General features: G+C 41.6%; 1 protein-coding gene across 1 annotated transcript in view; it reads left to right on the top strand.

Annotated features, from left to right (window-relative positions):
- Positions 1-11,866, top strand: part of FSTL1 (follistatin like 1) — a 54,579-nt gene extending 42,713 nt beyond the window's left edge. Inside the window, exons 7-11 of the mRNA XM_017513526.2 lie at positions 1,467-1,585; positions 2,957-3,069; positions 3,394-3,504; positions 6,224-6,300; positions 9,155-11,866. Coding sequence (XP_017369015.1) covers positions 1,467-1,585; positions 2,957-3,069; positions 3,394-3,504; positions 6,224-6,300; positions 9,155-9,199 — 465 coding nt within the window. The 3' untranslated portion in view covers positions 9,200-11,866. The remainder of the gene's footprint in view (positions 1-1,466; positions 1,586-2,956; positions 3,070-3,393; positions 3,505-6,223; positions 6,301-9,154) is intronic.
- The last annotated feature ends 2,729 nt before the right edge of the window (positions 11,867-14,595 follow it).

Raw genomic sequence — 14,595 nt, 5'->3', positions numbered from 1 at the left:
CCCCTCTCTACATTCATTCCATCATCAGGCCCTGATGACATTGGGGTCTTTGAGGGTTGCTCCCGTCTGCCCAGCACATGTAACATTTGAACTCAGGAAAGTCCTGTGCTACCAACAGGGCCTGCTGCCCCCCTGCAGCCAAGCCTATTTAATTATTTTTCATTAATTAATCAAGATCTCACAAGGCAAACACTTAGGGAAGTTTCCTCAGAGAAAATGTGTAGTGAATAAAGGACATCAGAGACCTGTTCCTGGGAATTAGGACAAGAATGGTAAGTATATACTAAGCAAGGGCCTAATAGTTGTTTCATGCACACCTTCATTATACACATTATACAACATTAGAGTGGAACACATATGACACATGACAGTCAGGAAAGGAGAGTTATTAGCTATACCTTTCCCCTCTGTCTAGATATCTGGAGAGATATTTCTTCCAGAATCCCTTGTACCATCTGGGAAAGCCATCTTGAAACATGAGGAAGCTGATCCTTTGCCAGGACAGCAACATGAGATAGTCTAGGGAAAGGACTTAGGATGGAGGGGGGAAGATGCTATTGAAACTTGTTAGGAGAGCAGCATTATGCAACTTGCAATTTGATCAGTCTTGATATCGACACCTTCCTCCTACAGCTAGGGCCTGGGTGTCTCGAATGGTCCCAGATGGCTGAGGTCTCAGTTTAGCATCTCGCCATAGAGAACAGTGTGTGAGCTCACCACACCCCTCACTTTGTGCTCGTGGGATGCCAGCTGGGTCATGAGGACAGCCTGAGCTGGGTGATCTGAGGACCTGTACACATGTCTGCAGTGGGGCCCACAGGGCAGAGCAGCGAGAACTTTGTGTGATGACTCTTGTCTGTAGCTTATTGCTGTGAGGCCTTTGCCTGAGCTCTCACTGATGTAATCAGTTATGGGCACCAATGTGAAAGTTAAACACTGATAACAGGACAGGGAGGCTGGAATCCAGCAACAAGATATGATCCTATAATTCCAAAGTGAGCTCAGAGGCGGTTATCTGCATTGCTCTTCCTGAGCAGCTTGATTAGAAACACATTCTGAGCCCTGCTACAGAGATTCTGATTCACAGCTTATAACTTTAAACTCTTGTTACATGTTCATCAGGGTTTGAGAACACGATGTGGAGGTTGGTCTGAAACCAAAGGTATAGTAAAAAATGTCTGCAGGGCAGTGTCAGAGATGGGGCCACACAGCAGGTTTAGGGACCCCAGAGGCCTCTGTTCAGGTTGCCTCCTCTGCCCAGGCACTTTTCCTCTCATGTTGAGCACGGGTACCTTCTCTGTGTGTCCCAGGGATTTGAACGTTTGTTGCCGTGGCCTTCTAAGGCCAGGACAGGGTTGGAATGTATCAAGAACAAGATGAATCAGAGGCAGATCAGTTGAGTGGAGCAATGATAGAACAGGATTTCTACAAAACATTCCTGAATGATGTGTTCCTGCCCATTCTAGAACTTTGATAATGGTGACTCTCGCCTGGACTCTAGCGAATTCCTGAAGTTTGTGGAACAGAATGAAACTGCCATCAATATCACCACGTATCCAGACCAGGAGAACAACAAACTGCTTAGGTGAGATGAGTGAGGGGTCAGAGAATGATCTACAAGGGAAGACTGTCTAGGAGAGGGGACTTAAACCCTTTCCCACTCACAGAATAGCTACCAGTGAGAGAATGTCATGTAAAAAGCAAAATGGGAATTGCGTTCTGTTCTATTCTGTGAACAGTATGAACTAGTATATTGAGTACCACTGATATCTAATGAAATAGTTACTGTTTTTGGTGAGAACTTGCAAGGAATAGAAGAATGTAATTTTAAAATAAATTGCCAAGGGCACATCAGCGCAAGTTGTTTCCAAATGTGTGGTGGGTGATATTTTACTGACTAATTTTCTGAAGGAATTACATTAGCGTAGTATTTAACGGTAGGTTTAAAACAGGTTTGTTCTGATTTTTAGGATAATTAGTGCTATTTCATGCCAATTGCCCTAACTCTTAAAAATGTATGCCCCTCTACTTTTCTGCTATTATTCCAGAATAAATATTAATAAAAACTAATCACTATTAATAAATATTAATAAAAACTACACTAAACTTTTGATGTAGTTTTAGGACATTGGTAAGAATTAAAAATAGGAAAAGCATCTCTTTTCTTCAAAAGAAGTACAATGCACAGTTTGTAAAAGGATTCTTCTTTAATAATAGTCTGTGACCTTAAAGTATAGGTTCTGTAAATCCTTCATATTTTGATAATCTGAAATTAGATAATGTTTTACAATTTCAATGTGTGTTCCTCATGATATCCCAGTGAAGGAGGGCTTCTCGTCCTCCTTTTGTGATTGGGAAGACAGGCTCAGAAAAGTTGAATAACTAGCTCAAGTCCATTTGAGTAGTAAGTGATGGAGCGAGGGCTCAAATCCAGTCCAAGAAAGAAGTGATAGAACTGAGTTCTGAAAGCTTTTCGGAAAATCTCTTTCTAGAATGATGATAATGGTAATTCTTGCTTGAACTTCATATTCTTTCAAATCTCATATTCCTTTCATGTCATCTGTCATATCTGTTCTGTTTTGATTTTCCTAGTTTGGTTGACTTGGCTTATATACCATGGGGAAAGGCAATTGCTAGTGGAAGGTGTGCAGGCAGTGAAAACATTTGTCAATCAAAGCTGACAAAACCATTCATGAAACTTTAGTCATCTTAAGGGGACATTTGAATAGCCTGAGTGATCTGACATTCAGTATAACAAACTAAAGGTTAGATGGCTGCATTTGTCAGGATGGATAATAGTTGTGTTGAGTCAGTGTAGAGAGAGGCTGTTTCAGTTAGCAGTCATCTTCTTGGCCTCCTGTGGAGGCCCTGGATGTATGTAGTCCTGATGTGTACTTTCTTTCTTCTGAGCAAAGCTGAAGTCTTGCTAACACATTTCTCCTGTGTTTTGTTTCAGAGGACTCTGTGTCGATGCTCTCATTGAACTGTCTGATGAAAATGCTGATTGGAAACTCAGCTTCCAAGAATTTCTCAAGTGCCTCAACCCATCTTTCAACCCTCCTGAGAAGAGTATGCCTAACCTAAGAAATAGAGAGCTGTAGGGAATGGAGGCATTTTGTGGGAGCCAAGATAGAGAGGATTGGTGGAACTCTCCAGAGGTAGCTGAGAAAATCCCCTTCCATGATTCCAGACTGGGTTCCAGCCCATCATCCCCATGGTGAAGTCAGGACCCCAAATTCTTTAGGTTGATGGTAAAATTTGCTCAGATATGGTGCTTCTAAGGGACAGGCATGTCTTGTCGGGGAAAATGGGTAAGATGCACAGACTGTGGCAAAGATGCCCTGTTCCAGCCTCACAACTAAAAACTGTTGCCCCATATTTCTGGCCCAACAGAGTGTGCCCTGGAGGATGAAATGTATGCAGATGGAGCTGAAACCGAGGTGGACTGTAACCGCTGTGTCTGTGCCTGTGGAAACTGGGTCTGTACAGCCATGACCTGTGATGGTGAGCTGTGCCTCAGGCAGAAAGAAAAAACAGCAAGGAGAGAGCTTCATGAAATCCACATGAGAAGTTGGGGTGGGATTGATGGAGAAGAGGGTGGCTGGGAGCAAGGAACCCAAGAAGCAATTGGCAGACCCATACCTGTAAGGTTGGAGCCCCAGTAGATAGCTTTGAGGGCAGAGCACTTATCCCATAGGCATTCAGTTTGAAAATCACTCCAGAGGCTAGGAATAAGAGAGGACCAAGACTCAGGGCAAAAGTAAATGATAATGTGAGATTGGAACAGTAACAATGAAATCAGATACTTGCACAGCAAGAACCATGTGCCAGGCTTTCTTCTAAGCACTTTACCCATTAACCCACTTGATCGTTTTAACACATTAGGAAATACTTAGTAAAAGACTCTGGTGACTGGAAGACAAAATGACTTCTCCTTGCCATACCCAGGCAGAAAAAGAAAAAATGTTTGTAGACCCTCTTTCAACTAACAGAAATGTGTAATCTTTTTTAAAAAGAGAGAGAGAAAGTTGAGCTAGTTGAGCTGTGTGCAGGGTGGCCTGGGGTGACAGAAATCTGAGAGTTTGGGGGGCAGTGTGAGGCTACAGGGTATGTTGAAACCACTAGGGTCCCATCTGGGTTCTGGGCTACAATGATGCCAAAGATCAAGAGGGACTCTTAAATCAAAGCTGAGCCCTAGCACAGAACGAGGGACATTCAGAGTGGAGGCAAGACATAAGAAGGGTGTTGAAGCTAGGTCTGGAAGGGAAAGTTGCCTTAAGGAAAAAAGATCAGTTAGAACCAGGCCCAAAAGTTATACCAGCTAGGGTGAACCTAAAGTTATATCGGCCAGGTGCAGTGGCTTATGGCTATCATCCCAGCACTTTGGGAGGCCAAGGTGGGAAGATTGCTTGATCCCAGGAGTTCAAGACCAGACTTGCCAGCATAGCGAGACCATGTCTCTACAAAAATGTGAAAATTAGCCAGGCGTGATGGCACATGCCTGTAGTCCCAGCTACTTGGGGGGCTGAAGTGGGAGGATCACTTGAGCCTGGGAAGTTGAGGCTACAGTGAGCCACAGTTGCGCCACTGCACTCCAGCCTGGATGACAGAGCAAGACCCTGTCTTTAAAAAAAAAAGAATATTTTAAGAAGTTAACTGAGTCAAGGAAGAGCTGGCTGGAGCCTAGAATTATGTTCAGGAAGATCAGGTTAAATGGTAACCAGAAAACAGGTCAGAGACCCAGGAAGAGGCTCTTCCAGACAAGGATCCTAGCAAACACCAATAGTATGAATGGAACCCAATACTATCTAAGGGATCTCTGGTCTACCACTGCCCAGGACCAAGTCTGTTTTCAGTGTGGAAAGACAGGAAACCAATGTAACTCCAGGGACAGGTGAAATAACAGGAAGAGGCTGTTTAGAGACTAGAAATTTCTACAAGTTCCTAGAAGTCAAGACCAAGTTACTTCCGAAGCAACAAAGAACTTCTGAAAATGGTCAGTGGCCTAGCCTGCCTCAACCAAGAAGCATCCTATACTTGTTTTCCTGAAACTCCCTTCAGTACCTGTCTGCTTCTAACTACTGCTATTCTGGCTTTGTAAAGGTAGCCCTCCATTTCTAAAGTGCAGGCAGTTAGTGTGCAGCTGGCTTACAGAATACAAATAAGCATGGTCATCTGAATAATAATCTCTATCACATGCATCAGACAAAATTCAAATGAACGGCTCCATGGGACATTGCCCATTTCCACAGCCACACAGCTATGGGCTGCTCATCCTCCCTCTCTGAATGGCCAAGTCTAGAACTCTATGTGGGTATAACATGGAGCATTCCAGATGGTGGTGCCCCCAGAAGCCTGATGTGTAGGTCATGGATCTGAGAGGAGTTTGTGTAGCCAGCATTCCAGGGCATTTTCAGGTTAGTACCAGAGTTAGCAGTCTGCTCTTAGATCACAAATCAGAATGGGACAAGCAAGAAGGGGCATGAAGATGTGAAACCAGGTGGAGCCAGAGCCAAGGGAAACTGCTACAAGGGGAAAGTTGATAGCAGTGTTTGGAAGATATGTCCTAGCAGTGTTTCCTAATGGTCAACATTATAATTGGTAAGCATAGAGATTCCATTCTAAACCTAGCGAATCAGCATTTGCAAAAGAGCAGCTTGGAAACCTGTGTAGTTTTTGTTTTTATCCCTGTGTGAGTTTGGGAAACATTGCTAGAAGAAATGATTGTCAACCCTGGCTGCACATTAGAACCAACCAGAAAGACTTGTAAAAAAAATATTGGTGTCCAGGTCCCACCTCAGATAATTAAATCAGAATATCTGAAGGTGGAACATAGATAGTTATCTTTTCAAATGTTCTCCAGGACAATCTGAAGGTATGTGAATGGCTGAGAGTTACTGTCTCAGAGGAATCTCTTGTATCAAGACCAGGTTTTCACCATATATTTTTGCAGGGCCAGCCACTGGCAGGGATGTGCTAAGCAGTTAAAGGAATAAAGACCAGAGAGGAGTGTGGGTAGATTGCTTTGTTACAGGATGTTACATTCGAGGTACCAGTTGCACAAGGCCCCTTCATGCCTTCATACTCAGAAAATGTGTTTAATTCACCTCTCCTTCCACAGGTTAAATGGGAGATGAATTGAGAGCCTCTAGGTAGATCTTGGTGGGATTCCTCACTGGCTTACAACAGCTGCCACTACTCTGAGCTTTGGTTCTTCTTGCAGGAAAGAATCAGAAGGGGGCACAGACCCAGACAGAGGAGGAGATGGCCAGATACATCCAGGAGCTCCAAAAGCATCAGGTGAGTGGCGGCCTCCATGCTGGTTCAGGTGTTGCTGTTGCCACCCGACCCTATACCACTCAAACACTGCCCAGTGCCCCCTGAGACCAAGGAGACACACTCTGTTCAATACAGTAGATCCTGAGTGATACCCCATCACCTGTACTATAAAACTGATACAGACACTTCCGTGATAAAACAGGTCCCAGTAGATCTCAACAGGTATAGGTACATCTTGGTGAGTGGCTGCATAAGGCAAAATCAGGCAGGTGGTGATTTGCAAATGAGGTGGAAGTGATTTGCCAATGAGCATGGTTTAAGAAAGTGTGTATCTTGTCATGAACAGTGTCCAGATGCAAAGACTGTGAGCTCTCGAAAGCAAGCTCTGTAACTTGCTCACCATTGTACCGTGGCAGCTCTCACAGGGCCTGGTATTTAGACAGCACTCAGTGAGCATGAAAGCAGTGAATTTGGGCCACAGCAGAAAGGATTTACGTTAAACGTCAGTCTGACTAGAAAATAGACTAGAGTTGACGGAGACTCCTTCGCAGAGACTCAAGAAGATAATAAATAAGAATTTTGTTCAGGTTCTATGTTATTAAGTTAAAGGCTTCCGTGGTGGAAGGGTTCTTAGCAGAATAGTGATCCTCTGACACATTATTGAACTGTTGGGCTCCTGGGCCCATCCTTCTACTGGCTTATCATGTAGTCTTCACAGAGGATATTGCACCTTCCATTACCTGTCTGTAGACCAAATGTTGTAGTACTAGCCTTCTCTCTGACATAGAAGCTTTTAAGGAATATAATGGTCACAAGAACTAAACTATTGATGTGAAATATTTCACATGAGTAAACAGAACTATTACTATTAATAGTATGATCATTCTCAATGTACATTTTGTCATCATTGTCACTGATAGTATAGAAATCTCATGTCAGTTGTTTAAGCAGACGCAAAAGCTTCTAGTCTTTTGCTTTTTCAAAGTTCACCAGTCTTGAGTCTCAAAATGAGTTCAATCCCATCAAAGAGAAAATAAAAAAAAATAGGAAATACTTTAATCTAGGATAGAGCAGTTCTCAGACAGTAGGAAGTGAATTATAATAGCTGATATGTTTAAGTGTCTGTTTGATGTGAGTCCTCTCAGAGCAGGTACCAAGGCAAGGATGCAAGTACACACAGTTTATTTGGGAGGCAATCACAGGAAGCACCAGAGGGAGATTTGGGAAACGAGTCCAGGAAGGGAAGGAAGAAATGAAGAGTGGGTATTCAGGCCTGTTATCACTGTGAACAAGTGGCACTTAATCCTGTTGGGGGTCTCTGGAATGGAGTAACAGTGCCTGAGTGAGGATGAAGCTGGGCTGTTTCTATAAGAGCTCCCAATAGCCATTGGCTGAGGGCTGCTACTGGGAAACATTAATTCCCTGGCGTTTGTGACCTAGCAGTGTGTGTGGACAGAGTGGGTTCCAGCAGCTAGAGAAAGCCCTCAGGCAGAGACACAGATGCTGGCAGTAGGTAGGAAGTCACACCAGTGTACACCCAAACACAGGGCTATGGCTGGAACACCATCAGTGTCTGCTAGATACCAGGCACTGTTTTCAGGTTTTACAAAATTTATTTCTTTAGTTGAGATATGATTCACATACCAGAAATTCACCCCTTTAAAGTATATTCCTAAGATTGTCAGTTATCTCACTACAATCTTAATCCCAGAACATTTTCATTATCCCAGAAAGAAATCCCATACCCATTAGAAGTCACCTTCCACTCTCTTCTTCCTCCAGCCCTTTGCAAGCACTAGTCTACTTTCTGACTATAGATTTGCCTGTTCTGGGCATATTACAGTGGTATCATACAACAGTATAGCCTTTTCTGTCTTTCACTTAGCATAATGTTTTCAAGGTTCATTCTTACAGCATGAATCAATACTTCTTTCCTATTTATGGCTGAATAACATTCCATGATACGGATATACCACATGTGTGTTATCCATTTATTAGTTAATGGATATTTAGGTTGTTTCAATTTGGGGACTCTGATAAATAAATCTGTTATGAACATTTGTGCACACAAGTTTTTGTGTGGACATATGTTGTCTGTTCTCTTGGTATTCACCTAGGAGTGGAATTGGTGGGTCATATGGTAACTCCATGTTTAACCTTTTGAGAAATGGCCAGACTGGTTTCCAAAGTTACTGCACCATTGTATATCTTTACCATAGAGTTTCAGTTTCTTCACATACTCACCAATAGTTTTGTTATTGTTTTTATTTTAGCTATCTTAGTGGGTGTGAAGTGGTATCTCGTGATTTGCATTTCCCACATGACTAATGATGTTGAGCATCAAGTCCTTATTGGCCATTTGTATATCTTCTTTGGAGAAATGTGCCAGACACTGTTCGAAGACATGGTACTTTATTACTGTGATTCTGCAGTTGAAGAAATTGAGATTTCATAATATGCCCAAGGTCACCCAAAAAGTAGCACAGCCACTGTTGAAGCTCAGGCAGTCTGCCTGCAGAACCTGCCATACTTAACACCTCTTTGGACTTGTTGGATTCAGAACATCTTGTAGCATTTCCATTTAACATCCTTTTCTTCATCCTTAAAATGGGAACCATAATGTCTGATCTGCTTGTTTCATAGGAGTCCAAATGGAGTCAACTTAATTCCATAAACACCCCTGCATGACCATATCATGAATAGGCTGTGGTTCTTGTTCTCAAGTTGTTCATTGTCTACAGAGGAGCCAGACAAGTAAAGAACTAAAATTCAGTATAAGCTTGTAAATGTCAATGCTATATAATCTGGAGGAACAGATAAATGCCAACAGTTGTTTGATATTTCCATGACACCTATTTTCTCTTGCATCTCAAAGGAAACGGCTGAAAAGACCAAGAGAGTGAGCACCAAAGAAATCTAATGAGGAGGCACAGGACAGTGTCTGGAGCTCAGCACTTTCTCTTCCACTTCAGCGCTGAGTCCAGTATACACAAGTGTCTGCTACAGTCGCCAAATCACCAGTATTTGCTTATATAGCAATGAGTTTCATTTTGTTTATTTGTTTTGCAATAATGGATATGAAGGTGGCTGGCTAGGAGGGGAAGGGCCATAGCCTTCATTTCTAGGAGTGCTTTAAGAGAAACTGTAAACGGTGCTCTGGGGCTGGAGGCTAGGAAGGAAACTGCATCACAATTGAGAGAGGAGCAGACCCAGATCTGAACCCCTTTTGAGTTTATGGCAGCTGTCAGCAGGCCACAGGGAGTGCACGCAATGCCAGAGAGAACTTAGCAAGGTGTCCCTGGAGGAGAGGTTTGGGAAGCTCCACGGTGAGGAACGCTGTCTGCTTGCAGCCTCTTTCCATTGCCATCAGCATGACAGACTTCCAACATCCATACATCTCTTGGTCCCAATAATTGCCTCTAGATACATAGCCATCCTGCTGGTTACCCAGTGTCCCTCAGACTTGGATGTAATGTCTGGGAGGGTGTGCCAAAATGATGCAGATACTTGTATACTTCAAGCCCCTTAGTGACCTAACCAAATTTTTAAAATACTTTTTACCAAAGGTGCTATTTCTCTGTAACACTTTTTTTTCCACAAGTTGACTTTATTCTTCAATTATTATCATTATATTATTGTTTTTTAATATTTTATTTTCTTGACTAGGTATTAAGCTTTTACAATTTTTCAGTAGTCCAACCACTTCATAGGTAGAAGGAGTTTGGGGTTCTTTCTGGTGCAGGGGCTCAAATAACCCAGAGGCCCCCAGCCTGCCACATCCTAGATGCAGCCCGTAGTTGGCCCCCCCTAGCTTCCAACAGTCCATTATCTGCCAGCGGTATAGGGGGTGCCTCAAACCAAAGCCATGGGAAGAAGCATCTTCGTAAAAGACTTCAAAATCCAAAGATTAATTTGTTTTTATTTATTCTGAGAAGTTCAGGCAAATCCGTATTCCAAAGGATAGAGACAAGTGCAGCCAAGCAGAGCTTAGGATATCCCAGCCCACCAATGTGCTCATTGGCCTACTACTAACTAGGAGAGTGAGTTGGCCCTGTCTCCTCCCTTTTCTGGACCTCAGTTTCCTCAGTGAGCTGGTAAGAATGCACTAGCCTTTTGATTTGATAAATTATAAATTCTGTGGTTCTGATCATGGGTCCAGAGGGGAGCTAGGTACCTGTGATTTTTCCTTCTTTCCTGTAGAATAAATGAAACCTTGTTGTTAGAACAAGAAATGTCAGATGGCCAAAAACAAGATGACCAAATTTGATCTCAGCCTGATGACCCTACAGGTTGTGCTGTGATACAGAGTCCTCATGGGTAAAGCAGGAAGAGAGCGGGAAAGAGAACCACCTCACTCTGTCTTCATAATTGCATTTCCTGTTTAACCTCTGGCTGGAAATAGAAAGCATTCCCTTTAGAGATGAGGATAAAGAAAGTTTGTAATTCAACAGGGGAAAAAAAATGGAGATTTAATTTTAAAACTGTGACTTGGGGAGGTCAGTTGTTTACACTTATTCCTGTGTCTTTCGACTTCTGTGATTATTAACCCCACTCACTACCCTGTTTAAGATGCATTTGGAATACCAAAGATTAAAGCCTTGACATAAGATCTCATTTGCAGAAAGCAGATTAAAGACCATCAGAAGGAAATTATTTAGGTTGTAATGCACAGTCAACACTGTGCCAAAAATAGAATTCCTTCTAAATTGTTTTCCTTGTTCTCATTTGAAAGGAGAAAATTCCACTTTGTTTAGCATTTCAAGCTTTTATGTATCATCCTATTTAAAAACTCTCTTCAAACCCCACTTGTGCAGTCTGAATTACAGCTCCCTGTCCAAGTGCCTTGGAGAACTCACAGCAACATGCCTTAATCAAAAGTTTTGCCAGTCCTTGGACACTATGGGAGAGGGCAAGAGTACCAGTTTGTTAAAAGCGAGAAACCAGTGTCTCTTCACTAGTCACAGATAGAACAGTGATTACCATCCAAGACTACTCTACCCTGCAACCAACATTGTACTCCCAAGAGCAAATCCACATTTTTCTTGAGTTCTGCTGCTTCTGTGTAGATAGGGCAGCTGTTGTCTTTGCCATAGAAACACATGATCTGAGGACCATTCATGGAAAGCTGCTAAATAGCCTAGTTTGGGGAGTCTTGCATAAAGCTTTGCATGGAGCAAACAGGATTAAATCAGGTTCAGTTCCTTTAGCCCTCTAAAAGCATAGGGCTTATCCTGCAGGCTTCCTTGGGCTTTCTCTGTGTGTGTAGTTTTGTAAATACTGTAGCATCTGTTAAGATCCAGTGTCCATGGAAACCTTCCCACATGCTGTGACTCTGGACTCTCACTGTTTTTGGAAACCAGTGCTTCTCTGCCTGCTAACAAGCCTATGTGGACCAGCCTGAATGTCTTTCCTTTACACCTATGTTTTTAAATAGTCAAACTTCAAGAAACAATCTAAACAAGTTTCTGTTGCATATGTGTTTGTGAACTTGTATTTAGTAGGCTTCCATATTGCATTTAACTTGTTTTTGTAACTCCTGATTCTTTCTTTTCAGATACTATTGATGAATAAAGAAATTAAAATGGTAGTTTTACTGGTTTCCCTTCCCCCAATTAAGGCCAAATTAAATTTTGAGACATGACCCATTTACTTCCTAAGAGTGGACTTGAATTTCAGGAGCCTTAAAAAGGACTGAAGAGTTTCTCCTGGATCTGCAGCTTGGATGGAAAGTTTACTCAGGGACTGGTAGAACAAGTTTCTTTGAAAGGATCATGGATAGTGGGTCTCGGGTAAGAGGTGATGAGAAGTCAGAGTGTCTTAGTCCCTTCAGGTTGCTATACCAAAATACCTCAGACTAGGTAATTATAGACAACAGAAATGTATTGCCCACAGTTCTGGAGGCTGGGAAGCCTCCGATCAAGGTGTCAGATGATCAGAAGTTTCAGTGTCTGATGAGGGCTTGTTCTCTGCTTCAAAGATGGCACCTTCTTGATGTGTCCCCACATGGTGGAAAGGGTAAACAAACTCCCTTAGGCCCCTATTATAAGGGCACTTATCCCATTCATAAGGGTTAACCTTTCATGATCTAATCATCTCTCAGGAGCCCCACCTCTTAATACCATTGCTTTGGGGATTGTTTTAACATGAATTTTGGGGGGACACAAACATTCCAGGTAAATGATAGACAAGGATTTGAAGGAACACTTCTCTTGGTAAACAGACTTATTGCAGCAGAGTAAGCAAGATGAAGACAGGAATAGGAGGCCTGTTGCTGGGAATGGGTGCCAGAGGCAGCATCTCCCTGAGTGCCTCATCCCATCAGACTATGAATGGAGCAGTTAGTTCCTGGCTTGAGTTTCCAGAACCTCTCAGTCTAATCACTTGTAGTGGCTAAGTGAAGGAAACATCTGCAGTTTCAAAATAAAGCTATATCCATTAACACAACCTGTTGAGGAATTTTTGTTTTTGTTTAGCCCCAAGAGCATCCACTATAATTTTTTTTTTACATAGTAGGTGCTCAAGAAAACATCTGGAATATAATGGAATGAAATAATTATGACCAGTTTGTGTTACTTCTCGAATTCATGCTATGGGGGCTGAGGCTTGACTTACATTTGACTTTCATCCTGAAGCAGAGGAGGAATGTCTTGATGCTAGCACAGTATTGAGAAACCGTGAGGAATACTTTGTACTCAGATATAAGACTATTTCTACAGGTGCCACAATCCACAGACTCTCCAAAGCCTTGCAGTTTTCTCATGTGAAAGTCACATCACATGAAAAGACTGCAAGGCTAATAAGGAAACATGAGCTAATAAGGAAATGGGATCTGGAGCTTCGAGTGAGGGCAGAATCAGAGGTGATTTCCTACCTAGTATTCATACCTCTTTCTCCAAGGCCTAGACAAACCTATCATTTCAAAGTCTACTATTCCTCTGTACTGTATCTTAACAGTACACCTTAGATTTTGGGGGGCAAAGTTAAAATTTTAAATATTTTCTCCCATAATTTTATGTCTAAAGCATATCAATACTTGTTTTTTCTAACCACCAAGCATGCCAGCCAAACCAGACCCCTCACCATTTCCCAACTATATGCTGTAATTTTCTCTTTCTTTTGGCTGTGTTTCCTAAAAGAAAAAGAAGAAATACATTTCTTCTTCCCTTTAATTATGTACACCTCATCCCAGCTCTATCCAAATCCCATTATCCTCTGAAAGCTACCCTAATTGTGGTACCCTAAATGGTCTTTTTCCTCTGAACTTGGATAGCTTTTGGTTATGTTTCCATATGAATTACCAAACGCTACTTTATATTTTAGTTACTTTGGGTTCATGTTTTTAAAAATAATGTTATTGATATATACTTCATATATTTTCATACCATACAATTTAACCACTTAAAGTGTATAGTTCAATGGTTTTTTAGTAGTATATTCTTGTACAACCATCACCACAATGAATTTTAGGACAATTTCATCCTGCCAAAAAAGCCCTGTACTCATTAGCAGCCACTACCCATTCTCCCTTCCCTCTAGCTCTTGGCTACTACTAATCTACCTTCCGTCTCTACAGATTAGCCTATTTTAGAGGATTTTATATAAATAAAATCATACAGTAGGTATCCTTTTATGACTGGTTTCTTTCACTTATGTGTCAATAACATTTCCAAGATTCATCCATGTTGTAACATGTATCAGCACTTCATTTCTTTTTGTTGCTGAATAATGTTCCATTGTATGTAAATACCACATTTTATTTATCCTTCATTAGTTGGTAGAGATTTGGTTTGATTCCATTTTTTGGCTATGATGAAAAATGCTGTTATGAACATTCATGTATAAGTTTTTGTGACAACATATGTTTTCATTTCTCTTGGATATATACCTAGGAGTAAAACTGCTGGGTCATATGGTAATTATTTTTTTAACCTTTTGAAGAACAGCTAGACTGTTTTCCAAAGTGGCTGCACCACTTTTTCATCCCCAGTATTGGTCTGTGAGGCTTCTAATTTCTCTGCATCTGCACCATCACTTATTAGCTATCTGTCTTTTTTATTTTAGCTATCTTAGTGGGTATGAGTAGTATCTCGCTGTGATTTTAATTTGTATTTCCCTGATGGCTAATGATGTTGATAATCTTTTCATGTGCTTATCAGTGATTTTTATATATTTTTTGGAGAAACGTCTGCTCAGATCTTTTGCCCTTTTTAAATTGGATTTTCTTATAGATTCATGTTTAATCTCTGTTACCATACAGTAAATCTCTTGAAGGCAGTGATTGTATTTGGACAAAATCACAAACATTCTACTATGTTG

Source organism: Cebus imitator, unplaced genomic scaffold, assembly GCF_001604975.1.
Source record: "Cebus imitator isolate Cc_AM_T3 unplaced genomic scaffold, Cebus_imitator-1.0 Scaffold494, whole genome shotgun sequence".
Classification (NCBI taxonomy): Eukaryota; Metazoa; Chordata; class Mammalia; order Primates; family Cebidae; genus Cebus; species Cebus imitator.
This window is presented reverse-complemented; position numbering and strand designations above follow the sequence as displayed.